General features: G+C 53.6%; 12 protein-coding genes across 12 annotated transcripts; 7 read left to right on the top strand and 5 right to left on the bottom strand.

The window, feature by feature from the left end:
* Positions 1–310: 310 nt before the first annotated feature.
* CTAM01_12261 (pentatricopeptide repeat protein) lies at positions 311–1,810 on the bottom strand (the record flags this gene model as incomplete). The annotated part of the gene is made up of 1 exon (XM_060528268.1): positions 311–1,810. The coding sequence occupies one exon, from the start codon at positions 1,808–1,810 to the stop codon at positions 311–313; it is 1,500 nt and encodes a 499-aa protein (XP_060377037.1).
* A 56-nt stretch (positions 1,811–1,866) lies between these two features.
* CTAM01_12262 (uncharacterized protein) lies at positions 1,867–2,148 on the top strand (the record flags this gene model as incomplete). The annotated part of the gene is made up of 1 exon (XM_060528269.1): positions 1,867–2,148. The coding sequence occupies one exon, from the start codon at positions 1,867–1,869 to the stop codon at positions 2,146–2,148; it is 282 nt and encodes a 93-aa protein (XP_060377038.1).
* A 401-nt stretch (positions 2,149–2,549) lies between these two features.
* On the top strand, positions 2,550–3,326 carry CTAM01_12263 (37S ribosomal protein Rsm25; the record flags this gene model as incomplete). Its single annotated transcript, XM_060528270.1, has 2 exons — positions 2,550–2,926; positions 2,990–3,326. 2 exons carry the CDS (start codon positions 2,550–2,552, stop codon positions 3,324–3,326), a joined length of 714 nt encoding a protein of 237 aa, XP_060377039.1.
* Positions 3,327–3,699: 373 nt separating this feature from the next.
* Positions 3,700–4,593, bottom strand: CTAM01_12264 (uncharacterized protein; the record flags this gene model as incomplete). Its single annotated transcript, XM_060528271.1, has 2 exons — positions 3,700–4,404; positions 4,456–4,593. The coding sequence occupies 2 exons, from the start codon at positions 4,591–4,593 to the stop codon at positions 3,700–3,702; spliced, it is 843 nt and encodes a 280-aa protein (XP_060377040.1).
* Positions 4,594–5,254: 661 nt separating this feature from the next.
* CTAM01_12265 (uncharacterized protein) lies at positions 5,255–7,480 on the top strand (the record flags this gene model as incomplete). Its single annotated transcript, XM_060528272.1, has 3 exons — positions 5,255–5,383; positions 5,442–6,278; positions 6,332–7,480. 3 exons carry the CDS (start codon positions 5,255–5,257, stop codon positions 7,478–7,480), a joined length of 2,115 nt encoding a protein of 704 aa, XP_060377041.1.
* Positions 7,481–10,456: 2,976 nt separating this feature from the next.
* Positions 10,457–11,176, bottom strand: CTAM01_12266 (uncharacterized protein; the record flags this gene model as incomplete). Its single annotated transcript, XM_060528273.1, has 3 exons — positions 10,457–10,502; positions 10,602–10,759; positions 10,946–11,176. Coding segments are annotated over 3 exons (435 nt in total), but the record flags the coding sequence as incomplete, so codon positions are not given.
* A 1,412-nt stretch (positions 11,177–12,588) lies between these two features.
* CTAM01_12267 (uncharacterized protein) lies at positions 12,589–12,948 on the top strand (the record flags this gene model as incomplete). Its single annotated transcript, XM_060528274.1, has 1 exon — positions 12,589–12,948. A coding segment is annotated over one exon (360 nt), but the record flags the coding sequence as incomplete, so codon positions are not given.
* A 189-nt stretch (positions 12,949–13,137) lies between these two features.
* CTAM01_12268 (tyrosine phosphatase) lies at positions 13,138–14,236 on the top strand (the record flags this gene model as incomplete). The annotated part of the gene is made up of 3 exons (XM_060528275.1): positions 13,138–13,634; positions 13,691–13,883; positions 13,940–14,236. 3 exons carry the CDS (start codon positions 13,138–13,140, stop codon positions 14,234–14,236), a joined length of 987 nt encoding a protein of 328 aa, XP_060377044.1.
* A 1,086-nt stretch (positions 14,237–15,322) lies between these two features.
* CTAM01_12269 (uncharacterized protein) lies at positions 15,323–15,837 on the bottom strand (the record flags this gene model as incomplete). Its single annotated transcript, XM_060528276.1, has 2 exons — positions 15,323–15,684; positions 15,762–15,837. The coding sequence occupies 2 exons, from the start codon at positions 15,835–15,837 to the stop codon at positions 15,323–15,325; spliced, it is 438 nt and encodes a 145-aa protein (XP_060377045.1).
* A 756-nt stretch (positions 15,838–16,593) lies between these two features.
* On the top strand, positions 16,594–17,719 carry CTAM01_12270 (DnaJ domain-containing protein; the record flags this gene model as incomplete). Its single annotated transcript, XM_060528277.1, has 2 exons — positions 16,594–17,131; positions 17,187–17,719. The coding sequence occupies 2 exons, from the start codon at positions 16,594–16,596 to the stop codon at positions 17,717–17,719; spliced, it is 1,071 nt and encodes a 356-aa protein (XP_060377046.1).
* Positions 17,720–21,876: 4,157 nt separating this feature from the next.
* Positions 21,877–22,671, bottom strand: CTAM01_12271 (uncharacterized protein; the record flags this gene model as incomplete). Its single annotated transcript, XM_060528278.1, has 2 exons — positions 21,877–22,074; positions 22,441–22,671. 2 exons carry the CDS (start codon positions 22,669–22,671, stop codon positions 21,877–21,879), a joined length of 429 nt encoding a protein of 142 aa, XP_060377047.1.
* A 498-nt stretch (positions 22,672–23,169) lies between these two features.
* Positions 23,170–25,941, top strand: CTAM01_12272 (uncharacterized protein; the record flags this gene model as incomplete). The annotated part of the gene is made up of 1 exon (XM_060528279.1): positions 23,170–25,941. One exon carries the CDS (start codon positions 23,170–23,172, stop codon positions 25,939–25,941), a length of 2,772 nt encoding a protein of 923 aa, XP_060377048.1.
* Positions 25,942–26,393: the final 452 nt, after the last annotated feature.

The following is a 26,393-nucleotide window of genomic DNA, read 5'->3' on the forward strand; positions in this document are numbered from 1 at the left end:
TGTTGCTCGCTGGTACATTATTCCACCACCCAATCACTTTGTCCTCAACTCCCGATATAGAAAGATGCCTGCTGTTGCTGGTGGCTGGAGTGGAGTTGAGGGGGGGTAATAAGGACTTCTTGTATATTCAGATAATAGAAAGGCTATTGGATGAAGGTCTGCTGGATACGGCCGGCGAGGTGGAGAGGAGGGGAGAAGGGCTAGATAAGGTGTCAATCATTGACAACAGGACAATGGAATAAGCTTTTGACGGTGAGGTATGGACAGGTAATTGAAATTACTGGTATCTTTGTCTATAGTATAGGTTGTTTTACATTGGCCGTTTCCTGACCGCCTTGTGCTTCTTCTTCTGCTGCCCGGGCCCATGCCGGAAGATGAACGCATCCTTGCCGTCCATGAGTCTGGCAATATAGTGATCCATAAAGTCCGCCCTATCCGGCTCAAGTTCCCACCTCTTCTTGAAATCTTCGTACACCTCCAGTACCTTTTCGTTATTTGTACATTTCATGAAGGCCCGAAGCGCCCAAATCATGAGCCAGGTATCAAGTCTTAGACCCTGGACTTCGTTGTCAATCGCCTCAAATAGCGCGGCCAAGACATTTTCAAGCCGGTCACCTGTCCAAGGAGAAAACGGAGATGCGCCATACTTGCTGAACCCTTCGAAGATGGCTAGGAAGATGCTCCCGTGAACTGGCACGTCGAATTGTGGCATCTCGTCCAGAAACTGGGCAGTCTTGCTCAGGTTTCCCTTCGTTATAGCGAAATGCTTAATCAGGATGCGGTACGTTCGCATGTCAGGAGTCTCATGTGCGAGCTCCTGTAGCTGTGGGCGGAGCTCTGGTATCTTTTTGCCGACGCGTGCAAACATGGAGTGAATATGGATGACGGCCTTATCCATTGACGGGTCCATCTGGGGTATCTTAGCAGACGCTGAGTAGCTGTCCTTCATATACCCGTAAACCTTCAGCGCCGCGTCCTCATCCCCACATCTCAGGAAACTGGAGATGACGCAGTTGAGGACCACGGTGTCGACCATCTCCCCGGCCTCCACCAATTCCTTGTATGCAGCCCGGACGCCGTCGGGGTCTTCGCGGAGCCCAAAGAAGTGAATCAGGCTGACGTGGTGGAAGCGGTTGAAGCTATATCCGCGCTTCTTCATCTCCTCGTAGAGCATCTCAGCTAGTGCAAAGTTTCCAGCCTTGGACGCCGCATCAAATAGGATGTTGAAAGTGACGGCGTTCCCCTTGACACCAGACAGCTTTTCCATCTCCTTCCACAGCTGGAGAGCAGCCTCGGCTTCGGTGTCCGTGACTCTGCCGACATATCTGCTTGCTAGGGCCAGGGCATGGTTCCATTCGCTTTGTCGCAGAGCAATCCCGCAATCCTTCGCGTCACCGATGAGGGAGAAGTACCGAAGCATCGTCTGCGTCTCCTTCTTGATCGGGGTGCCAAATATCTTGAGTAAGCGATGGCGCAGCTTTGCTGGCATATGAATCATCCGAGGTTCCGGTAGCGCCGCGTATAGGCTGTGTATGGTGCCCAAATCAACCCTCGCTGGATATCTCATCTTGGTGCTTACAGCAGTGCCAAGCTTGGTGACCAACTGTCCTATGTCTTCATCGCCGCGTAGTGCTTCATGATATGAAGGGTACTGCTGGTCCTCTTTCCTCTCCGATATCGTGAGCGGACTAGGCTCTGGTTGAGCGTATCTGTTCAGGTAGGGATCCCGGGCAAGTTCCAGGTGTTCGTCCACTGTTCCAACATCCTCATGCTCCACGAAGCCGAGTAGGACGTTCTTGTCCTTCCGCATGACTACATGATGTGATCGACTAGCTGAGGTAACGGCGGAGGCGGCAACGTGGCTATATGATCGAGATCGTCCGCGGATGGCCGAGTTTGAGCTTGTCGGGGCACGAGGGCGAACAGAAGAGGGCGCCGGCAGAAAGGTCGACAGCAGCCATGAAGCTGTCCGAGGACACTGAGTGCCCGGTGGGCGAGAGCATCGTGTGCGGTCCCTCTGGTGCTGAGACGCCGGCGCCCTCGAAGGTCTCTCGGTTCGGAGCTCTGGCCGGGAAGAAACTGCAGCTCGAGCTGCGCAGGGTCGAGTCGAGAGAATGGCACCGCATACGGACCCGTCTATCCGGCTAAGTACTTTCATGGGTTGTCGAGCATTGCGGCCAGGGCATCACCGTTCCATCGAAGAGCACGCGCTCACTGGCGAATAGCTTAATAAAATTGGCGTTTGGAAATCGTTGGTGAGCTGCCAGCTGCGTTACTAAAAGCTCCGGGATGATTGGGATGGGAATATTATTTCGCTGGTGAAGTGCATGGGTAGAGTGGGGCCGACCGCGATAGCCGGTGCCGGCGTTAGGATTGGCCGACGCTCCAAATTTCTGAGTTGCAGTTCGCGACGGACGGAGCTCATCACCTGCAGAGGCACCCCAGACAGGATCGAACAGTCGTGCCACATCCGCCTCTATCTCAATAGTGAGTCTCAATTGCCCAAAAGATGCAGCTTACCAGACATCTGACAAACTTGGCAGGTCAAGATGGGGCGACAGATCAGGCCTGCGCGGATCTACCAGACCGTGAGCCAGGAGCTCAACTCGAAAATCCTCCCAACGTATCCCGTCTATGAACCACCATGGTTCCAAGTCATGAGGGATATCCCCCCTTCCGAAATCATTACGAGGCCGGCTATCGTCAACACCCAGAACTCCAATCGCAAAAATCGCAAGCCTCAAGGCATCTACAAACCTCAACAGATCGTGCACGAGGAGGACTCCTTACGGAAGACGTTCTTCAGAGACCACCCTTGGGAATTGGCGCGCCCAAGAATGATTTTGGAAACAGATGGAAAGGATTATCAGAGATGCGACTGGTCCAAGGGTGTCCGCCAATACAGAACGCCTCTGACCGGTGAATGGTAAGCTAACCCCGACTGTTCAGCTCCTCCCTCCCCTCGGAGCCACAACTAACAAACAGACAGCGTCGTCCAGCGCCAGCTTTGGCTCATGCACAACAAAAATTACCCGAGAGCAAAGGCATACGACATTGCAAGAAAGGAGTTCTACGCGCTGCGCCAGGAGGAGGAGATTGAGAAGCGCGTTGCCAGGGAGGAGGCGAGACACGTCGGGGCGTACTTTGGCAAGAACAGGTTGCAAATCGCACAGGACCTGGAGGACAAGGAATTTGAGGTCTGGAAGGGCTGGGCGAGCAACAGAGCTGTCATGATCGAGCAGGCGCGCACTGCCAGTTACGCCAACTTTGGTGAAGAGGCGACGGATGAGGTTGCTGTCGGGGCGGAGGCGGAGGCGGCGGCTTGAGCAGAGAGGCCCCGGGCCTTGTAAGTATATGTACTACAAAGATCTGTATAATACCAAAATTCCAGGTTCCTTCGACTGCGAATAGTCATTCGATGTGCCCACTTCTGTGCCTGGCCCTGTGAACAAATTATTGGGGAGAGTGCCGTGGCCGTTGTGGATTGATCTTCACGCTTCAAGATCAGTGGCTACAAGCTAGCTGGGTCGTAGGTTATCAGAATAAGCCGAATTTTTGCTTCCATCGAGTGAATTGAGCGTATGGTCCTGTATTGGTGAAAAAAAGGCATGGGCCTATGGCTATATTATTTCTCCGATGCCAAGCATTCACGACCTCCTTTTCTACCTAGGTCAGAAATGGTTGAGGTATAACAAATTATCATATCTTCTTTCTCACAACCATACAACCTGCATTGGCCACGCCGTAGGTCTTGGCTACTTGCTCATGCTGAACCAACAAGATGTCGGCAATGCCAGTGTAATGAAACAGCTTCCCTGTCAGACTGAGGGTCTGAATTCTGGCCCACGACTCAACGTAGATGACCTGCATGGTGTCTTCTGGAACAACGTAGAGCATCTTGAGGAGGTATGCCGCTAGACCGACAATGAAGCCAGTGGCAGGGCCATTGGTGAGAATGATGTCGGGAAACTGCTGGCGACTTCTGGGGCCCTTGAAAGGAGAGGACAGCAGCAAGGGGAATATCTCAGCCACCGACATCAGGGCGGTAAAGGGCGTTGTAAGTAGGCTCTGGTGAATCTTTCTGGCTCTCGCAACGATGTGTTTGTCAAATGTTCCCACTTGTCCCTCGCCGTGGGTAGTCCTGAGCTCGTCTTCAAAGGCGTTCAGGTGTGTGAGTGACATTGAGTCGCCACTAGAGATGAGATAGCGTCGGTGCATGTCGGGGACGTCGGGAAAGCTGATCTCCATCATGGCTAGCATTTCCTTGGTGTGGCCACCTGAGCCCAAGACGACGAGGAAGTAAGCTCCTTTGAGCAAGCTGGGACTGGTGGACTTCTTCGCAGCGACATCAGACAGATGAATTGGTCGCTTTAAACGAGACTGCTGGATTTGAAGGTGGCGGGCCTACATACTGTCAATATTGAGTGGGTTTCCAAAGACAAGTTGATCAATTACCGTGATAAAGACACTGCTGGAGATGACACCCAGAACTAGGGTTAAGAGTAGGGCCCTCCATGAGGACTTGAGAATGAGGCCTAGGCCAAGGACACAGAAAGCAGACGCAATACCGATCAGAGTAGATGCAGCCGCCATATTGTCATGTTATAATGAGACCTTTATTCTTGTTTAATTGCCATTTCCCATCAGTGCGTGGTGTTGTTGCGATTATTCAACCTGTTGAAATTGATGTATCAGTAATGTGTTCTGATAAAATGAACAAATATTACTCACAGCTTTGCGTCTTATGAGAGAACGTTTAGAATGTCGATCTTCGACGGCTAATCGGCTGCAATAATAACCAAGTAAGTGATTTCCCTATTGAAAGACCAAATCTCGCTTCATCGACGAGATATCAAAAGCCCTTCAGTCTTGAGGCGAGTGGCTTTCAAGTGGATATTAGTGCACCGCTGGCAGTGACTGAAGCTGTCACTGGAGACTTGTGGGGACCCTGTGTGATAGATCCAATTGGAGCAGCGGTGCTCCAAGCTTCCACCTTGTGCCGGGCTTCAGAAGGTACTCCGTACCTCAGTGTAGGTAATCCGCTAGGGGGCTCCTGACAGAAAAAGCGGATGACCTCATGTTCCTGCTGGGACTTGAAGACCCCTGCGACTTCCCCTGCTTTCTCCCAGGAATACGTGCAGACCGCCCGGCAGAATCTCGAAAGTTCTGGGCTACAACAATATTGACGAAAGACATACCGTCAACCTGCATAAATGCTTTGTATGGCCCGAGGAGCCTCGAACCTCAAAGCGCAATGGCAAACTTGAGAAGCGGCAGGCTGCTGACCTGCTTTTACTGCGGCAAACGGTCATCAACAAGATACGATGGCCTGATTTCGGAATTTCTCTGCCTAAAATGCGACGCGACAAACTATCTGGACGAGGTGAGTAAACTAACCTACGGCACAAAGCAAGTCGCGATTCCATCTGACAGTAACCTAGCGCGGAGACATCACCGATCCTCCAGTAGCCAAGACCACCTCAGCGCCTGCTGCGACGACGTACGCGATACCGCGATCTCAGTCCCCCGACTTCAGTACTCCATCACAGAGCATTTTCTGCCCGACATGTCTCAAGAACCAGCATCTGTTCACCAGCTCCCTGGCACAATACCTGCCTGAAGACCCAGACCACCCCGACTATGCCGAGCTCGAGAGAAATATGTACAAGTTCCGTCGACGACTCGAACAGCGATACCCTCAGATATGCGCCCAGTGCGAGCCCAAAGTTCAAGCTCAGCTGGATCAGGCCGGCTACACGGCGCGGACCGACCATCTACGACGCATGATGGATAGGAGCAGGAAAGTCAGGGTCGCTCCAAAACAATTAACCTCGCTAGATATTGCGGCTAAGGTGGGAAAGTGGCTCTGGTTTGGTGGTATTTCTTGCCAATACCTGTGGCATGTCGCATCCTTGGCTGCTGTCTTTGCGACGCAATATGATGAAGGGCCAATGCGAGACCCAGACGCGGATGCCGAAAGCACAATGGTACAGAGACTTTCACTTGCTCTTACACTGCTTCTTCCTCGGCCTGAGAGACTGATACACTGGAGTCTATGGACCAATGCTGTGAGCATCTGGTGGAACCCGAAATTCGTTCAGGTCTTCCGTGGCTTCTCTCGTCATATCCTGGGCTTGTCACACTGGTACACCTTTCAGGGGCTCATCATCTTCACTCGATTTCTTGCCATGAGAATGACCGAAATGAAAGGCGGGCGATCAGCCGAAGGAAGTGCCCAGATGAGCCTCCATGGACTGATGGCTGTGTTGATGCTAGCTGTGAGTGACACGAATTACGATCTCCCGAAGGCGCTGCTGACTCGATGCTGCAGATATACATACTTGCCCAACGATCCGTACGTGTCGACATGACACCGCTATTCCAGAACACCGGAACACCAGCTGCGTCATCACCAAGACCGCAAACGGCGCAAGCTCGAGAGGACGACAACAAGAACATGGCGAATCTTCTGGACGACATTCTAGCCGAGTCCAGCCCGAGGCCAGGGATTCCTCCAAGTCCAACGAGCGTTGGCTCAGCATCACCAGCACTCTTCCAGCGGGAATTGCAGCACAGATCGAGCAACCGGAATATTGGCATCAACACTCCGCAAAAGCTGCCTCAGCCCCAGTATTCGGAGGAAATGGATTGGTCTCCGACACAATCCAAACACCGGGCCTTCAACGACTTTGGACCCCCAAAGGCACCGAACCAGGTGTTTGGGCAACCTGATTCAGGCCCCAACTCGAGCCCGTTCTGGTACAAGGTTCCTCCCGCGCCGATAACACCGGCGCAAAAGCTTCGCAACGGTCCCAAGGTGTTGACGAAACCGGTGGAGAAAAAATCAATCTTCACAACCGGCAGGACGGATGCGTCCAAATCGCGGGGCGAGGACGCGAGCAGCGACACGGGCAAGGTGGCATTTGCGCAACCCACGTTCTTCGCGCCCTCGGCAATGTCGAACCCCAGTGATCCACGCAGCTCCTTGGCCGATCTGCTCAATTCGAGTTTCACGCTGAGCCTAGACGACGATGAAGAAGAGGGAGAGACGTCGGCGGCAACGAAGACGGAAACAGGAAATAAGTACGCTGAGCTTGCGAACCCCGGACCTTCGGCACGAACGGCTGGTCTGCGTAACAATCGCTTACTGGACGTTTTCACCTTGGCGATCCTCCTCGGCGCGTGGCTCCATGCGACATCTGCGTCATACCCGTATAGCCGGGACGTAATGTTTGGCGCCATGCTCCTGAGCATGGCTATTGCCATTCACCTCACCAGCGACGCAATCAGGGACATGCGCAACGAGAACACGCCCAGCTTGGCGTCCATTATCAACACGTCGCTCGGGATAGGAGAGCTGGCGGTGGCATGTCACTTTGCGCTCCAAATATGGGGTGATCGGACGCCGACGTCCGGATTGCACGGCGCGTCGGTCATTGGAGCGATACTCGCGCATGAGATGTGGAATGCTGCTTGCTAGAGAGCATCCGTATATCCCGTTGGCCTCCGTCGGGTGTTGTGGAGAAAGAGACAACAAGACACCAAAAGAAACACATGAGATGAGTAACACGAAGCTTTGATTGGCATTGTTCAGCGGCGTTTATCGGAATTTGGGTATAAGGCTGCATAAGGGGCACACAGGAGATTCATTGCCTGGGTGACCACTTGGATACACCAACGGAGAAGAGAGTAGAGAGAGGTTCATGGACTTGACGTCTTTGCGCCCTTTGGTTTTTGGGGTTTACGGGTAGGCAGCTGTGTCGTTGAATAGTTAGACAATGGTATATCGACGATGTCGAACGGTGTTACGGCGGCCCCAGTGGTCCAAGTCTAGCGAAGTCTGGCGGGACCGGGGGCGGAGTGGAGGGCTTTGGGAAAAAATGAGAATTACCGATCATGCATACTACCGCCGTTCCACGCGATTTTCCTCTCTCTTTTCCCCGGCTCGCCCTCGCTCTCGGGTCCTCTGATCCATCGTCTCCTCTCTGAGAAATCAAATTTGTTAGCCTCGATGTGAGTGTGCGAGTACCTACTTAATGGTGTGGTCCAGCTGTGCGTTTGGCACCCGCTAGTCTGCGTATTAGTGGTACGACGGGCTCTGTTTGCTTTCGGTCGAGCCGGGGCACCGTTAGGAAATACAAGTACTCCGTAGAAGGTCGCGGCTGAGTGAGCCGGACGAAATATCGAATCAACTGCCCGTTGTATGGCTGGGCCTGCCATGGAATCCTCCGAGGTAGACCGACGCTACGGGCCCGGTGTACGCTAGAAGTATAGAGAGTTATTGCTAACCTTGCTACGCGTATGCTACGATGCTGTTCCGAGCTAGATCGTGGTGCTTGATGGCCAGATGGGGGAGTGCTAGCACACGCCAGAGGCGCCGCCATGGCGTCGTTCATCGCATGGCCTGGGCTCGTCTGCATGCCTTCGATGCTGTGATTTCATAACGCTGCTTTGTATTCGTGGATCGCGGGGTTTACCCTCATAGCATCATCTGTCAAGTTTTCATCGTAGAGAATTGGTTCCACTAGTTTACGGTCGGTCGTGGGAAACAAGCACGACAAGATGCCCAGGATCTTGTTCGGCATCTCACTCTTTTTGGGTCTTTGGGATAGTGACCCGAAATTGTGAGGCCCGGATCCCTGATGACAGGAGCAAATCCAAAGTACCTGAAGTTGACGCGAAAGAGTCTTGGAAGATAACAAGTGATGATAAATCCAGGCGAGTCTCCGCCCGCCGGTGGGACGGACGTAAGTAACCCGCTCGTTCGCGAGGTTACCAAACTTAACACCGAGATGGTAACGGGGAATCATCCCGGTCAGCCTCATCGAGAAAATCTGACAGGCATCTGCCGCTCGGTGCCGAAAAAGGCGAATGTGGCCGGCCTACGAGATACGGGTACCAGGACCCTAGCCAAAATCATTGTTCGGTGAGTAATAACAGCTTAGTCTCCACTCAGCAGAATTCGAGGAGTGCTATCTCTCTCCATGCTGCGTAATAAAGTTGTACTCCAGTATGAGTACGGATACTCGCCCTCTCACAACCGTGGTCCGTCAGAAGGTTACCAGAAGCACTAAGTAGTACGCATTTGCAGTAAGCTTTGTGATCGCTAATGGGTACTTTTTTGTGCGATGCTCGTAGGGCAACTCCAGACGTGCCGGTATTTCCGGGTGGCTACCGGGTAATGGGGATAATCAGATAATCATCGTGGGCCGCAAGGTAAGGCTTTCCTTGATTTTGGGCTGGGTATGGCACCAGCTAGCGTCACCAGTACCGTGATAAAGGCGACTCAAGGCCCCAATGCTTCGAGTTGTGATGAAGAGTGAGGTAATGCCGTCACTTTGGCAGCCTGGCTGAGACGGAATTGGCTGGTTCGAGGGTTGGAGACAGGTAGTGTTTGCTTTTCCCCTTCTCTCTTTTGCGTCATGTCAGCAAGTAGATAGGTACACCGAGGTACCTTACGTCGCTTACCTTGCTATAGTTACCAGGAAGTCGGTACACACAGTATAGAACCCTTGCGTGGGATTCCGTACGGCTTACACAGCCTGCCAGCCTCTGCTGAAGCCACAGATGTTGGCACCAATGTAAGTCGCATGCCACGCTCGGTCGAACCTGTGCGGGAGTCGACTGTTTTGGGCGGCGTCCGTACCAAGGGGGCATATGACGTACTGAATGGATTGTCACTGCGAAGCGAGTGACAGAATGCGACAGCCTGGAATGGGGATGAAGCAACCAGAAGAACCCCATGTCTTCATCAGCTATTCCCTGTGAGATAATATGTATGCGTCTTTGGTAAGTTGGTTCACCGTACTGTCGAATACAATAAGTTGTGTGGAATGAAGTGAGGTCAGCGAGATTCGAGGCGGGGGTGAGACTGGAATGCTGGTTTGTCCAGGAGTTCAGTCAGAGTCTCCGTAGCCGTCTGTGTAGCGAACTTTGGCGCTTCTTTCCGGCGGTTGCGGGATGACTCCAACAGAATAGAGTCACGTTGACAGTTGCGAAGATCAGTCATCGAGCTTCCGTATGTCGTGGGCGCTCGATCGACGCAAGACGAGGCTGTTCGTATGTGGCTGGGTGACGCCGTCCGAAGACCCCCGCGTCCGCCGTCCGCGTGAGTTCCCCTACTGGCCATGACATGGCACGACAGGACGCAAGAGGAACAGTGGCCTCGAGCCGGGGCGATGCAGACGATGCAGGGCGCCTGTCTCGGAAGGCCAACCACTGCTGGACACCACCCATTCAGCATAAGTCGAGCACTACCTACTTTTGTTGATCGCTGATCGTCCATGGATGGGCGTATTGCGAGAGAAAGTTATTTGGAGAATCCCTGCTTGAGTCTCCCCTCTCACTGGTCCAGTGGTTGTAGTCCATAACACACGGTTTAAATGCAGCTCGACCGGCGGACTGTCATGAAGGGGACCAGTAAGGTTTCGAGCAAATGTTCCCCCAAGATGCGACTCTAATCGAGACTGGCAAAGTCTGGGGAAAAGTTGATGGTTGGTGTCCTGTTGATCCCAGCATTCGCGTTGCGAGCAATAGCAACTGTACTCCGTACCAGTCGTGCCAGTGCGAGGTACAACCGTTAATAGCATGGACGGACGCGCATCGCTTTATCGGTCGGGTTTGAAGGCAATCCGCCACTCGCGGAAGACGGGAAGAGGAGATCACCGATCATATCAAGTTTTGGGTTGAAATTGGTAGAGAGGTCCAACCGCGGGTTGGCGCTGAATCTCTGTAACTGATCGGTGTCTGTCGAGTCTGTCTGTCAAAGTGGTGCACTGGTGCTGCCACAAGAAGACGCATCGACCGGTGCCCGCCGTCTTCCCTTTTGCCTCGTTGTCCTGGTGCGCCCCGTGGCTGAGAGTTGCCGATCATCTGTGGCTGCTGCGTCAGCGCTCAGATCATCGGAGGGTTTTCTTTCTTCTCGCTATGCGTGCTCCGTACGGACCGCTCGCTGTTTTGCTGTTTTGCTGGTCTCTGCGCTTTCCTTTCCCTTTCTGTTGGCTGGTCCCTGATCGCTTGGCGGTCTGCCACAGTTGTCACAAGTTTGTTGTCGCCCCTTTTGGGACTTTGCTGTTGAAAGCCCGAGACAGCCTACCCAGCCATCGTGGCATACCTTTACAGGCTTGCTATGGGGCTGGAGGATGTTGATGTTTCGTTGCGCGGCCAGCGAGTGTCCATCTTGCCAGGTTGATGCGAGTTATGATGATGTTGTGGATTTGTGATTGTTATACCAAACTCCAAGGAAGAGACGGTCGTGCAGATTAATGGGAGTTAGGTTGCTGGGTTGAATACCTACGGAGTATTGAGGTACGTATCCCGCATTTCGCATCAAAAAGGTGCTAAGAATATCATGCCTGAGGGTTGACCTTAGGTAGGTTCCACGGGAAAGAGGAGTGAAGGTACGTATCGCCACAAGTATCCGTACCTCCCCTTCTCCGTGTCAGAAGACGTACCCAGTCCCCCAAACAACGGTCTCTCTGCTTCTCTCCAGCTTGGCTCTTACGGGTCTGCGGCTCCAAAGCTTACAAAGTCAGCTCGGCTCAAACTCCAGTGGCAGAGTGGCCCAGAGTCGCACCTTGTTTGTTTGTGGTTTAGTGAGCGTACCCTTGCTGCGTCCCCCACACTCCCATCTCTTGTATCTCCAGCGTGGACTTTGGGGGAGAGATACATGGTCAGCCGAGTCCTCGCCCTTCCTAGCCTCTCGCTGGCCTGAGGTCTGCATTGGCCGGGTCCAGCCCACTACGGAGTACACACTCGTCACCTTGGAAGCATTGCATTTTCCCTTTGAATTTTCTTGTCCCTCACTGTCTCCAGCAAAAACTTCAGAGAGTCCAGTCTGAGAGTGAACCTCCAGAAGTATTCATGTACCTCTGTGCCGGTGGAAGTAAGGTACGACAGGTACGGAGTACATACGTCCCTTCCCCAAATTTTGTGATGCCACCACCCCACCCCTCCTCCTTTTTTTTTCGTCTCCCCTTCGTGCCTTCCTGGTTCTCCATTATCGAGACTGTCTCCGACCTCCGCCTTCTAAGTCCGTTCAGGTCTCTGGCCGTCACCCATCAAAATCAATCTTTTTCTTCCTCTCTCCGTCTGCCTCTGCCTCTGCCTTCCCCTCTCCCCCTTCCTAAAATTTAAACCAATACTTGGGCCTTGAACCTGAGACAACCCCCAAGGCAGATCTTTCTACTCACTTCACTTCGTCTCGTCTTGGCCAAGCATTTCGACCAAAAGCCAAGCTATTCGTACGCCAGCAGAGAAGAAAAAGGTACGTAGCAGCAGGCCTTCCCCGTCATTCACCTTTGGGTTCCTTGCGCGGTCAGTCAGGGCAGGCAGGCTCAGAGGTACCTTATCACCAAAGCCAATGCATGGGTGTACTTCAGCCTCCTCCACCGCACCCACGTCCCACCCACCTCACGCACCACACCGCTGACCATTCATTCAACCCATCCCACACATTACGATGCTCATTTACTAACCCGCTCCTCCACCGCACCCACGTCCCACCCACCTCACGCACCACACCGCTGACCATTCATTCAACCCATCCCACACATTACGATGCTCATTTACTAACCCGCTCCTCCCGCGCGCACCCAGGGTCCTTTTCCTCTTTCTACCTCTGCCTCACTTCTACAACCAATACCAATCAACTATCTAAACAACCCCCCAAACACTCTTCATTTGTCTCTCTCGCCTGCACAACTGGGATTTCCAAATTCGTCACCGAGATCTTGCGAGAACGAACCGTCGCCTACGCCTGCGACAACACCAACAAGACCACCTTACCCCCGATTCACGACAAGATGGACCTCAATTTCCAACTTGCCGCCCGTCAGGTTTCTGCCTGTGCTCTTTAGAGACACGCAAAGGGACATCTTTCAACATTGCCTCTTGTCCCACGGGAGGAAAAACATCATTGCACGCTTTTCAACACTCCTCAAAAAATAAATACCAACCGACAACACGTACCGCTTCGCTCACACGACCACTTACCCTTTCCTAACCTTTCTCCGAAACCCTGAACTTTACTACCCACGAACCCCAGAAGACACAAGTACTGCAACACCCGTGAACAGTCACGCGATCAAGCTCACTCCACGATCACTCCACCCACGACTTACACCATTACCCCATACCATGGCTGGTGCCGTGGTCTCCAAACGAAGTGCGAGACAGTTCCTCGAAGACGAAGGCGGTCATCCCGCAGAGCATCCTACCTACCACCCCGCGAGACGCAACTCCAAGCAAGACGATCCCGTCCCTGTTGAGATGGCCGACAAGTACCAAATCAAGGGCCCTTCGCGGCAAGGATCGCGCGAGTCCGTAGCTGGCTCCGACTCTACACTAGAAGGTTCTTTACAGAAGCAGATCATGAAAGCGATCGAAGACGATTCCCAAACGGCCGCCATTATTGGAGAGAAGACATTGGCCAGGCGTGAGGATGGACTCCTCAAAGTCAACGACCAGGCGAAATCGCCTCTGGGCCCTACTATGTCGCCTGATATTGAGCGAGTCTTGCCAATTGATGGACGACCAATTAACTTTGGCGTTGTTGTCCCCGGAGTCTATCGAAGCAGCTATCCCAAGCCTGAAGACTTTGGCTTCATCCGCAATCTTGGTCTCAAATCAATTGTGTAAGTCACTACAGGTTCCGATTCTCGCCAGCGGCCGTTTCTAACATAGCTCTTAGTACCCTTGTCCAAAAAGACGACGTCGATGAGCCTTACACTGCTTTCATGTCAAGCAACGGTATTCGTCACCATGTCTTTAACATGAAGGGTACCAAGAAGGAGGCCATTCCCATTCGCACAATGAAGTCAATCTTGCGGCTTGTTCTGAACCGAGAGCACCACCCCCTCCTCATTCACTGCAACCATGGCAAGGTATGTCTACAACACCAGACAGTCTTGGTATCGTTCGCCCACTAACATGACTATAGCATCGCACTGGCTGTGTCGTTGGCGTGGTTCGCAAGGTGACGGGCTGGGAGCTCAACACTATTGTTGATGAGTACCGGGCATACGCTGAGCCCAAGATCAGAGACTGCGACGTTAAGTATCTCACCGACTTTGATCTCTCGGATCTTTCCAACCTGTTTGTCCACGAAGCGAACATGCGGTTTCGCATTCGACACTTTATGAGAGTGACCCTATTCACTGTCTTTGTCGTCTTCGTCTGGTTCATCTCGGGGCATAGAATGCAGACGACAGCCAGACGCGTCAAAGAAGTGAAGTAATCGTCCCTGTCGCGGGTGTTACAGACTCTGGCATTTCTGCACGATGCTTGGCATTGGGCGGATCTTGGCCGAAGTCTGAACTTGGTGGAGCGCAGCGCAACATGGTACAGCACTCTAGAAGTAGACTGGAGACTGTTACCCAGCGACGATACCATACACAAAGACAGAAGAAGACTACACAGCGATGATGAAAGACAGGGGAGAAGGCTGTCACGGCACCGGTGAGAGGAAGATCGACGAGATGAGTCGAAGTACATGAGAGGGAGCAGAAGAATAAGGACACAAAAAGTTTGGTACATTGGGACTACCGCCCTCAAAGATGCAGCATAGACTGCCTGGGTTGGACCGGCTTCCTTCAATTTTTCTTTGTATGGATAGACAGAATACTGGGGACTCATCAAGAGCTGAGATGTCTCCTTTTGGCGTTAACTCGAGACTTGGGAAGTCATCGACAATGGCATTTCATCAAGTACAGGCTTTTTCCTTTGCTTTTTTGTTGTAGAGTATTACTATCTTGTTAGGGTAGTTTGGACAGTTGACTATTTGGGGAGGTTATGACCTTTCTGCAAACGCAATCGACTCAAGTCAACGTAGCTGATTTCTACATTGTCGAGATTCGTGTACATACTATTCCAAAAATTTGGTCTACCCTTAAAGTGCCCGTTTCTCCATCTCCACGCTTGCTATTTTCGTGTGCAAGCATTGATTCCCCCAAGCGCTTATCGAGATCATGGTATGTGTGTATGTCGATCCATCCCCAGACGCTACTGTTTCGCGTAACGACGTTTCGTCTCATGACTCGACGTATATCATTATCCTAACAGACTTCCCCTATAATCGTACAATATTCCTTACAGTCGATACTATTAATGTCTACGTTGGCTTGGCATCTTGAGTTTCTTCAGACAACCCGAGCCGAGCCAAGACCGCGCACCACCTCTCAGGGGAGTGGCAGCACTCCCACGGCAGAGACCAGATGGAAGAACATCATGCCTCATGTTTCCCTGAACATGGCCCCCCTCGAGTCTTTTCTCTCCGCCTGGCATCTCTCAAAACTTTTGTCTTCTCCGCCCTTCTCTCCCTATCTCATGACTCCCCGCCCCAGCGATTCCTCTCTTTCCTCTCCACCTCATCCTTCTTCCGATCGCCATTGGCGTACACCCACGCGCCGGCAGCAGAGTTGGCAAAGCCCATACCGATGGCGGTGCCGCGGACGAGGCCGCGGGCGGTGAACTTGCTTCGCAGAGGTTGGCGGCGGCGCAGGGCGAGGAGGGCGTAGAGGCCCGAGAGGGCGCAGGTGAAGCCCGCGCTGTCTGTGGGGAAGCCGGCGAGATTGACGTAGCTGCTGAAGAGGAGGGCGGGCGCGAAGGAGGCCGGGAGGATCTTGAGGGGCCGGCCGTGGAGGGCGCCGATTAGGATCGCGTGGATTGCGGGCGGGAGGGGGTTTGCTGGAGAGTGTTAGTGGGGGGCAAGATGAATGGAATTGGTTTTGGGGCAGTTGGAATAGAGGGGAGGTGGTGCGTACTGCCATAGTCGTGGATTTTGCTAAAGATTGATGACTTGACGTCTTCCGTGTCTGAGAGGCCGTTGTCGGCTGCCATTGTCGCTGGAGGATTTGGGATTTTGGCGACCGCAAGACTGGGTTGATTTCGCTGTTGGAGCGAGGAAAGGATATCGTCACTGATTTTTTGGAGTCGCAGCAGGGACCTTACCTCGAGGTAGGTAGGTACCTTAGCTCATTCCCGTATTAGTGACATATGTTATCGATAAGAAGAGACCCTGCTCGGATGAGTCAGCCGAGCCGCATACCCAATCAGCTGGTCCGTGGTTCCGGGGCGTCGGGCGAGTCTCTCAATTTCGACCTCCATCGAGTGGATTGGAACTTGGTACAGTGTCTTGTTCCCCCCATGTTGGCTGGAACTCTCGCGACTTTGCCTACATTTCTTTCGCTTTCGCAAGATAGTCACACGATTCCCTCCGGCGAACACACAAGATTGTTCGCCGCTTTCCGGGCTCATTGACGACAGAGCCCCGAGTCAGCGAGCTATTTGCTGCACCTGGTGCGGGGGAGCATCGCATCAGTAACGTGGGCTCTTAGCCTTGCATCGCCTATCTTGCCAGATTGGCAAAACCCACCAACGCAACATCGCATCCTCCAACGACTGCGCGCACCCACGGCCGCAAGGAGTCTCGATCCAACCCGCACACACTCTGTGTGCTTTTATACGCAATACCGTCAATCGCAATCATTAACTTGATTCCGACCATCCGATAGACGATTCCTCGATCTTGCCCCGGCAACCACATCACCACACCAAAAAAAAAAAGAAAACACAAACACACATACACACCAAACCATGCCGAGCGCAACAGCCTCGGGCGCCGACTCAGGCGGCGGCGCCCGCAACCGCGAGCACAACCAGGGTAACCAGGCCCGCGCCTACACGGTCGACCAAAAAGCCGCCGTCCTGCGGATCCGGAAATGCTCGCCGACGGCCTTTTACGACATCCTCGGCCTCGAGGAGGTGAAGACGACGGTGACGGAGAGCGAGATCAAGAAGGCGTACCGCAAGCAGTCGCTCCTGACCCACCCGGACAAGAACGGCCACGAGCACGCCGACGAGGCCTTCAAGATGGTCAGCCGCGCGTTTAGCGTGCTGGGTGACAAGGAGAAGCGCGAAAAGTTTGACCGGTTCGGTACGGACCCCGATTCGAGATTTGGGCAGGCACAGGCGCAGAACCCGTTTAGTGGATTTGGTAGGCGGCAAGGCGGCGGAGGGGGAGGGGGTGGTGGTGGCGGCGGTGGTGGTGGGATGGAGGAGATGACGCCTGAGGAGATGTTCCAGCGCTTCTTTGGCGGTGGTGGGTTTGGTGGTGGACCTTTCGGAGGCGGAGGTAAGAATGAAACCATTTCGAGAGACTGGGCGATGAAGCTAATGATGGCGCGCAGGTTTCGATACGGGACCTCAGTTCGTGTTCAACTTTGGCGGCGGTCCGGGTTTCAGGGTACACCAGTTCGGCGGAGCGCGGCCGCGGAGGAGACCGCGCGAGGCGACGGAGCAAGAAGGAGGCGGGCTCTCGACGCTCATGGGCCTGCTCCCGATCCTGCTTCTCTTTGTCTTCCCGCTCATCTCCAGCCTCTTTAGCGGTGGCGGCCCCGCGACGCCGAGCATCGTCTACGACAACCCCAAGGGCGCCTACACGCTGGGGCGGACGACGCCCAAGCTTAACGTCAAGTATTTTGTTAACCCCAAGGAGGTTGAGTCGTTTTCCAAGGGGAAGCTCAGCCAGCTGGACCAGACGGCGGAGAACAACCTGGTCAGGACGCTGCGGTTCGAGTGCGAGAATGAGATGATGGCGAGGCAGAGGATGTACGATGCGGCGAGCGGGTGGTTCTTCCAGGACCCGGATAAGATGCGCAGGGCGGACGAGTTTGAGATGCCTTCGTGTAAGAGGCTGGAGACGTTCCGTGTGGGCAGGTAATTAATGCGTTTGGGGGGATCTGTCTGTCTGGTGATTACATCTTTAAGAGGAATAGAGCGGATGAGAGAGGTGGGGGAGGAGGCAAAGGCTTTGTATGAAATGGAAAGGGAGCTCGGAGAAGTTGAGAGACGCGCCCGCTTCACTTTTTCTCCGTTTGGCGTTTTCTGGGGAGAACTCTTTGAGATTCATAGCATTGTTGGGAAACTCCGCGTCGGGCATTTTCTTTCTGCCTTTGGTCCCCTTCTTCGTCCTTCTGTCGTCCTTTGCGATGCAGATGCAGTGTTCTTTTCATATATTCCTTCCCCTCTTCACGCCCTGCGATGCCTTTTTGTCTCTCACCCTCTCACCCTCCCATCGCAGATCAAGAATCGACATATTACCCGGACTATCATGATTACTGCCTCTCTTTTCTTCAACCCATGTCTGGCCTGTCCCGCACCTTGCTGAAGTGGAGGTCCCTTTCTCGCAGTGATCCACAACCCCAAACTTCGCCTATGTCGGTCGGCGTCGGCCCTTTGCTGCCCACAGATTCACACGATATGCTCGACTTGTTTCTTAATCCCCACAACATCGCGGGACCCTCAACCAGGAGCTCCAGCAAGCTTCCCTTCTCAACTATCCCCGATGGCACAATTGGCTAGCGCGTCAGACTGTTAATCTGGAGGTTGGTGGTTCGAGCCCACCTCGGGGAGTTCTTCAGTGGTTAGAGTCCATATGTTCGGTTGAGAACTATTCTTTTGCATCTGTTCTGTTTTGTTTTGCACTGATTTCGTGTTCTGGTGATTCTGGCTGAGAGGCCAGGTCAAATTTTGTTTGAAGTGAGAAATGCAGTTGGTTTGAAGCCACCGGCTTGTTTTGCTGTGGGACTTGCATCTTTTTGGGGTGGTTATGTTGATGATGTACTGGGTACTATAAATGAGTAACTTGTTTCGGGTTCTCAGATACCTAACCTACCTAATCTTTAGCAAAATACTGCCAGAAACATACTGTGAGATGAAGAGATACCTCTATAGAAGGGCAATCCAGAGTTGTTTCATTCAGATATTACAGTGGGCGACATAATGTACAATTTGAGCTGAGAGTCGGAGCCCAGACGTGCGCGTTTTTTCTCTTTGTCTGTCTCATCAAATCCAAGGCAAGATCCAGAGCCTTGAGGAAATATAGCGGGCTAATGAAATTTGGATGCTTTCTCCAGAACTTAGTCGTGCGCCAGTGCTATAGCAGTGTCATTTGGGGACCGCATAGTAAGAAGAAGCTACTGCCGTTTCATGCATCTTTCACGACGACGACGGAAGCGAAGGGAAACGCGATTTCATTTGCTGCTAGACCCTCTTGGGAGAGCAAGATGTCCCGAGCGAGTTGAGGTGATTGATTGATCAATTCCCGAGAGTCACTATTGCGCCCGAAATATCTCATATCTCTACCTTCGTTAGAGATCGAGGACAATTATCGAGCTTGTTTCCCACCCCCCTCCGTTTTCCTTTGACAACACTCTCTCGCTGGTATAATCAAATATCGTGCTGTGTAGCTGTGCAAGCCTTAGTTGGTCTCTTGGATCATCGCATGTCAGGACTATCGCGACAAAGCTCTTCTCACGAGGTCTCAGTATAGCAAGCGGCATGACTTGAGTTGGATGGTTTGATTCTCTTAAAACCCCTTCTACAAATCCGCCACCAGAGCTCCCGTTAGCGATCTCTTCTTTATGATACTTTGACAGCTGACCGTGCTGCCGTTGATTCCGGAGAAGAGATCTCGGCACAAAGCGGCGTCAGTAGTAAGTTCTGCACGCCTCAAAGGTTAATGTCTCCCGGAGCCGGACCGCCGGGACGTTACCTATGGGCATCTGCGATGTACCCACAAGAAGGGCAGAGCGTATCTTCACGAGATATAGAAGGCGCCACCTCTGATAATGCCTACATTGACAGAATGATCTACGTGGTTGCTTAGCTTTACTCATATAACGACGCCATCGGCGGAGAAACGTGAGAGACAAGTGTGCCGAATAATCTCACATCCCAAATCCAAGATCTCACTATAGATATGTACCCCTAGAACGTGAAAGGTCTGTGGATGCCACGGGAATACTTTGGGAATGGATCGACTGCCGTCGTGATTGATGCCGCCCGCCGTCTTCCAACCTATCCCTATCCTTCCGGCCCGCCGGGTCATCGACTGCTCCGAGAGCGACACCTCAGACTTGTGCCTTGCTTTCCGAGAGGAAAATACCCGAAAAAGTAGGTAGGGCTAGCTAATTGGTCACAATCTTTCGACCCCGGACTCGGAGCAGGGCAAAGTTGGTCTCGTGACTCCTGGGCCTCGCAAGTCTCTAGTCCTGACAGCCATGGGGAGCATGCTGGGCTCCAGGCGCTGGAGAGGAGGGCAATTGTCGGGATATGCCCGGTTATCAAGGGTTGAAATGAGAGGAAGACCATTACTTTGTACAGGACTCAAAGTGGGAAAAGGTTTGTTTAAAGTTCACACTGTTATATCGAGGCCTCTGTTGATTAAAAACTCTTTGCAACCCCAAGTCGGGACACTACTCAAGAGAGAGCATTTCTAGTTGATACCGTGAGGCTCATCTTGATGTATACGAGTAAGAGTAAGAGATGAATTGATGCCAAGCATAATGGAAGGATGGAAAGGTGTCAATGAAAGAACTTTGCAATTTGGCGTGTCCGAGTAAGCAAAAGGAGGCAGATGCGTTAAAACTCTCCTCATCTAGCGTCAAACCGTCCCATGCGGCCACGAACGGGCTCTACGGGGCATGTTCGAGAGAGATGCAGTGCCGAGGGAAAGAGTGGACGTAGGGTGGAGGTGAGATCGGAAATCGAGATAAAATCGAGCGACATTGATTCCCGGAACAAGGTTCACAGGCTTAAACGATGGCCTTAATGTTAGTAAAGCCACCCATAATGCTCCGAACGAGATTCATGCTTCGAAGGGGGGGGGGGGGGGTCTCCTCTCATGTACGCCTGCCGTGGCCTGCCTCGTCAATGGTAGGAAACCTCGGTAAGGAGGTTCCCAAAGCTGGACGTACAGCGTCGGCGACTCCCATGGGCCATAAGGCCTTGTGGTAGCAGCCGGCGTGTCCCCCGTCTTTGACCCCGTCTTGAAACGGAGGCTCGGGCCTTGACGAGTTGCAAAAAGGGCTGAGGGTTGTGTGAACTGTGGGTGGGCTGTATGCGCGTATACAAGCCTCCGAGCGAACATAGCTTTGACACTAACTGGTGAGGCGTCACCAACTAACAGCTGGCTGTTAAGGCATCGTGGGCACTCACGCAGCTAGACGGCGGAGGCGTTGGTGTTGGACGGAGAGGCGGGGTCTGTCCCTGTCCGTTAGAGTCACGGGCACGGAGCACCGGACGGCGGGCTGCGTCATTGCGCGGGGAGCACCCATGGGAGTCGGGAGTACGTACCGTCTGGTGTGTGGCTGAAGCTGTGGACGCCACAACTCTACCCCACTGGGTAACGGCGCGGGCACTTCTTTTCAAGGGTACCGTTTCTTGCTTTTTTCTATTTTCCACCTGTTGTCTCTGGATGTTCCATGATGATTGATTCAATCTGGTCTCGGCCGTCTGCGTCAAGCTGTAGATGTAGGTATGGATCGACGAGGACGGCTCTTTCATTTGCTGCCCAGTCGTATCTCGGTATCGCAATGTCGTTCACTGAGCATCAGACAGCAGGCGGGTGGCTGGCGGTGTACTGCGCGCGTGCTGATCGAGTGGACGCGCAAGCTTTCGGCGACAGGCTGTGCCATCTTACCCGATAGTTTTGTACTGATTGACGTGAAAGTATCGAGGACAGCTGCGAATGGTTCATGGCCATTGTCGTCGTCACCATGCGTGTACCGAAATTTGCTATGTCCGCTAAAGAATCCCCATGTGTACGAATTGTGGTTTGTCTTATCTTCCAATGATGGTGGCCATTGGCCCGTGACATTTTGGCCCTATGCGAGCTGCAATGCTTTGCTATGTTGTAATAGGTAGGTCTCATATGATTCCTGCATGTATGCTGTTGCCTGGCGATTCCGCTTTGTGTAGTCGGTAAGCGACTCGAGGAGGTATCCAAGGATATTCCCACGGGGCGAAGTCTTGCCAGGGCCAGTCAACGAGCATGGTGGAATTGCCGCTGGCTCTTTGCCGCAGGTGTATGTCTTCTCACCATGCCTTCAGCGCTCTACAGACTGCGGGAGAGCTTCTGGTGGCAGCTGCGGTACCCTGTCCGCGTAACTCGAGGTGCTTGTGCCGCGCCGGGTCTGCGTCCAGGGGCCCACTTGGTCGTGCCGCAGCGGAGAGGCGATGGTACGGAGTTGGTGGTGAAGCAAGGCGGATGGTGTTGTTGAGGTCCATGCCTTGCTGAAAACCCAGTATCAGGGATTCGAGGCAGCAGTGGTAGGTGCTGAGAAGCGTTTGTCCCAACTCTTGCGCAGTTCCTTTGGCATCCCTTCCATCTAGTCAAGTGATGTGCGAGATGAAATTGTCGGGTCCTAGTTCTAAACGTCGAGGTGCAGTGCTGGGGAAGAGGTTGGCGGGAAGAGTCTCTAGAACAGATGGGGGATCCGGGACGAAAAAAGACGTCAAGTCAGCAGCACGTTCCCAAATACGAGTAGAAGTACCTACCTACCTTTACGGAGTACCTCTCCAGTTAAGGTACCTCAAACTTGGGAGGAGGTGGTGGTGGGGGATTTTGGAAGGAGCGAAACCTGAAAGTGTAAGGCGCACCGCCACTTCCATGTGCGTGCCCGCCCGCAATCCGCGAGCGTTGCGCCGTGTGCTTGCGTCCCGACGGGTTGCGTGGGCTTTCTCCGTTACGACGGCTGCTGAGGTGTACGAATACAGTGCAGTGATGCTCCTGGTGTATTCGTCCAGTGTCTGCACTAGCACAGGTACCTTGTCAGGGCCACTGCTTGCTCGTTGCCGCCGCAGCTGCTGCAGGCTAGTCTTGGCTCCCATTGAGGTGCTCTTTTGGCTTCCCAGCAAGTTCCGTTCCAAGGTTCCTCAGACTCTCTTTCCTGCAACCTCCAGACATTTGGCTTCATCCTTTTCGGCAGCCTGTATTTCACAGCGTTCGGGATACACCGGGCTTCAAGAGCCTGCCGTTTGATTACCCATTCTGCCAAACGGTTCCGGTATTGCCGTTGGTCGATTGTCTCTTGTTGGCTGCTGATCGCTTCCAGTGCAATAATTGAGAGGTTTCTATTCACAGCCCACTACGAATGACGACACCCACTGGAGCTTCAATCTCACCTTCACCTACGCCCTCGTTCACGCCTAGCCGCTCGCCGAACACCCTCGACCACACCTGCAGCTCTCCCAGCCGCAGAATTTCGCCTAAATCGAAGATATTCTGATTTCGCGTTGCTTCTATTTTCTTGCGACGAACGACAGCCGCTCTCACGAATTCATTCCGTTACAACCACCCAAGTCCGAGACCTCGGGACCCTCGTCGACATGGTTACCCGCAAGCCCGTCCCCAACGAGACCTCCCTCGACACCAACGCTGCTGTCCCGCGGGTTGAAGACATGCGGAAAGAGCTTTGGAGCGCAACCGATTCTCCTTCCGACGTAGACAGTGTTTGGGACGATGCTCCTCAGCAAAGGGGCGCTGCAGCTCTGAACCAACAATCAATACCCCAAGACGTTCCCGAATCTCTGAAGCCCGGCGGGGTCACGGCACAGGCCCCCGGGATGACCAACGGAGTATGGAATGACGTTGACGGCCACCAACCTCAAATCGCCAGCGAGACAAGAAGCGAGTCCAACGAGATCCCATTGGTATTACGGCCAGGAGCGCCACCTTCACGGTCCGACACAAACCCGTTCAAGCGCAAGGAAGTCCGCGACGACTCAAATCCAACATCACCGCCCACCAACGGGACCCCGACGATGCCTCCGGCGCAGCCGCTCTCGCAGATGAGCACCGGCGAGATCAGTAATAATCCATGGCAACCTGCCCTCGACCAGCATGCTCAGAGAGCTGCCGCCGCCAGCGCCCAGCAGTCTTTGCGTACTCAAAATAGCGGAGAGTCTGAGCGCGATGCATGGGCTGCAACGCAGGAGCCAAAATTGCCCGCTATTTCGACCTCTCCAGCACTGCTATCGCTCCCCTCAGAACCTACCTCACCGGCATGGGACGACTTGCCGGAGAATCAGAGCAAGAAACCACTGGAATTACCTGTAGCCTCCATTCCCAACGATGCAGTTGCAGACCAGAATGCCTGGGACGACGAAGGCGGACAGAACAAGGGCAAGGGAAAGGCCCCCGCCCCCGCTTCCGTTATCCCTCCTCCTACAGTCGAAGACGGGCCTATGGATGATTGGAATCTCATCGACGTCGAGCCGCCCGCTGGCCCTCCGCCGGGCAGATCGCAAATGCCGAATCAAACGCACGACAGGCCCGATCAGGTCTCCGACGACAAGGTAGCGCCAGCATTGCCTCCGCGGAACGACGACGAAGAGCAACCTCCGCGCCAACCCCCACGCCCTGTAGACGGCAAGGCCGAAACATACCAGATCAAGAACGTCCGTTGGCACGATCACAGCGCGGATCAGAACCCGCGAGTTTCGCCCATCCTCGTACAGAATGCTAATGGCCCTTGCCCTCTTCTTGCCTTGGTCAACGCGCTTACACTTACAACTCCATCGTCTCTATCAGAAACGGCCTTGATAGAAGTCCTGCGCTCTCGAGAGCAAATCAGTCTCGGGTACTTACTGGACGCGGTCGTCGATGAGCTGATGAGGCGAACACAAGAAGCTTTGCCTGATGTATCTCAGTTGTATGCCTTTTTGAAGGGTCTTCACACAGGAATGAACGTGAATCCACGTTTCGTTCCCACGCCTGAAATCATCAAGGCCTTTAAGCGCACTTCCTTGACTCATTTACACCCGACCGAACGCGACGACTTGATTCCTGGAACCTTCGAAGACACTAGAGAGATGGCGCTCTATGCTGCTTTTGCTATTCCGCTTATCCACGGGTGGCTGCCCACTAAGAATGATCCGGCTTACCCTGCTTTTGAGCGCCAGGCCGCCTCTTTTGAAGACGTGCAGACGCTCCTGTTCCGAGACGAGGAGCTGCAGGAAAGGTTGGGGGAACTGACGGAAGAGGAGGAGCTGGTATACTCAGACATACAGTCGATCAAGGCGTTTCTGGAGACTTCAGCCACACAGTTAACGCCATCTGGACTCGAGGTCATCACAAAGGCCATGAAGCCCGGCTCTTTTGCCATTCTGTTTAGAAACGATCACTTTTCAACACTCTACAGGCACCCTGCTACACAGCAACTCCTGGTCCTCGTCACCGACGCAGGCTACGCCACACACGACGAAATTGTTTGGGAATCCCTAGCCGACGTGAATGGCGAACGCACGGAATACTATTCTGGCGATTTCAGGATCGTGGGCGGGGAGCAACCGCAAGGGAACTCCAGGGGACAACCTACTTCGAGGAACAATGCCCATAACCGACCGAGAATCGACACGAGTAGTGCCAATGAAGGGGGCTGGACTACTGTGCCCGGCCGCGGCCGCAACAAGCATCTCGAGGCTCCGGCGCAAGGTGACGAGATGCCCCTGTCGCCCAATCATGAGCAGGAGGATCGAGATCTTGCCCTCGCGCTTCAGTTACAGGAAGAGGAAGAACAACGCCATCGGGCAGAGCAGTCGGCTCGCCGGCGCGAGAGTCAGCTTAGCGAGCAGTATATCGAGCAGCAGGCCAGATTGCAACAAGGGCCCACGACTAGACGTGCAGCCGACAGGCAGGCTGCCCGAACCGGCACCGGTGCACGCAGCAACAGCAATGGCAACTCGACTGCTTCTCGCGGTAGCCGTCGGAACTCTAGCACTAACGTGAGCAGTGCTGCAGTACCGCCCACGTCGGGTCGGCAGCCTGGGCAACCGCCGCAGCTGGTGCGACCACTGGTTCCGCCGACAGTTCCTGCTCGTCGACAAGGCGTGAATCGGCCGGCTGACGAAGGCATGGATGATGCCCCGCCGACGTATGAGCAGGCGCAGGCGGCTGCCAAGTATGAACCACCTCCTGGGCACCCTCACCATCATGCGAGCAGTCCTGTCAATAGACAAGGCAACGGGGGTGCTGGACCGTCATTCCCGCTGTCGCCCTCGCGGCCAGGTATGGGCGGTGGTCGCGGGCGCGTGCTGGGACCCGGCGGCGTTGTAGGAAGTTCGCAAGGTGGGAGGGAAAGGGATTGCATCGTAATGTGAGCAGAAGAAGCTCCGGTGCTTTTTATGATTGCGGCGTTTTCGTGTCATTTGAATTCTTGCGCAGAGCATGGACAGACTTCGACTCTGACAGGCAGAGTTGACAAAGCTTTTTGCTGTACAAACATTTCCTCTCAGCGGGCGGCGTTGGAAATAGTGGCTTTATAGGATCGATAGCTGATGAATGGAAGAAGAATCATGGCCCTACAGCTTATGTTGGGATCTCTAAATATTCTTGTGAAATAAGTCAACAAATAATTAAGGGACTTCTACTCCGTAGTTTTTGACATGTTCCTGAAGCTGTGGTGGAGGCTGCAAGGGGTAGCTGTACAGGATGCTCAGGAACCTCCCCGATTTGCAGAGCAGCTCTTGCAACCCCACCAATTGCTAAGGCAAATGGGGAAAGCGGTCTGGCAAGCCGTGGCTTCAACGCGTCGCAGGCCCAAGACCCGGAG

This window comes from Colletotrichum tamarilloi (genome assembly GCF_030869305.1).
Source record: "Colletotrichum tamarilloi strain Tom-12 chromosome Unknown Scaffold_74.1, whole genome shotgun sequence".
Classification (NCBI taxonomy): domain Eukaryota; kingdom Fungi; phylum Ascomycota; class Sordariomycetes; order Glomerellales; family Glomerellaceae; genus Colletotrichum; species Colletotrichum tamarilloi.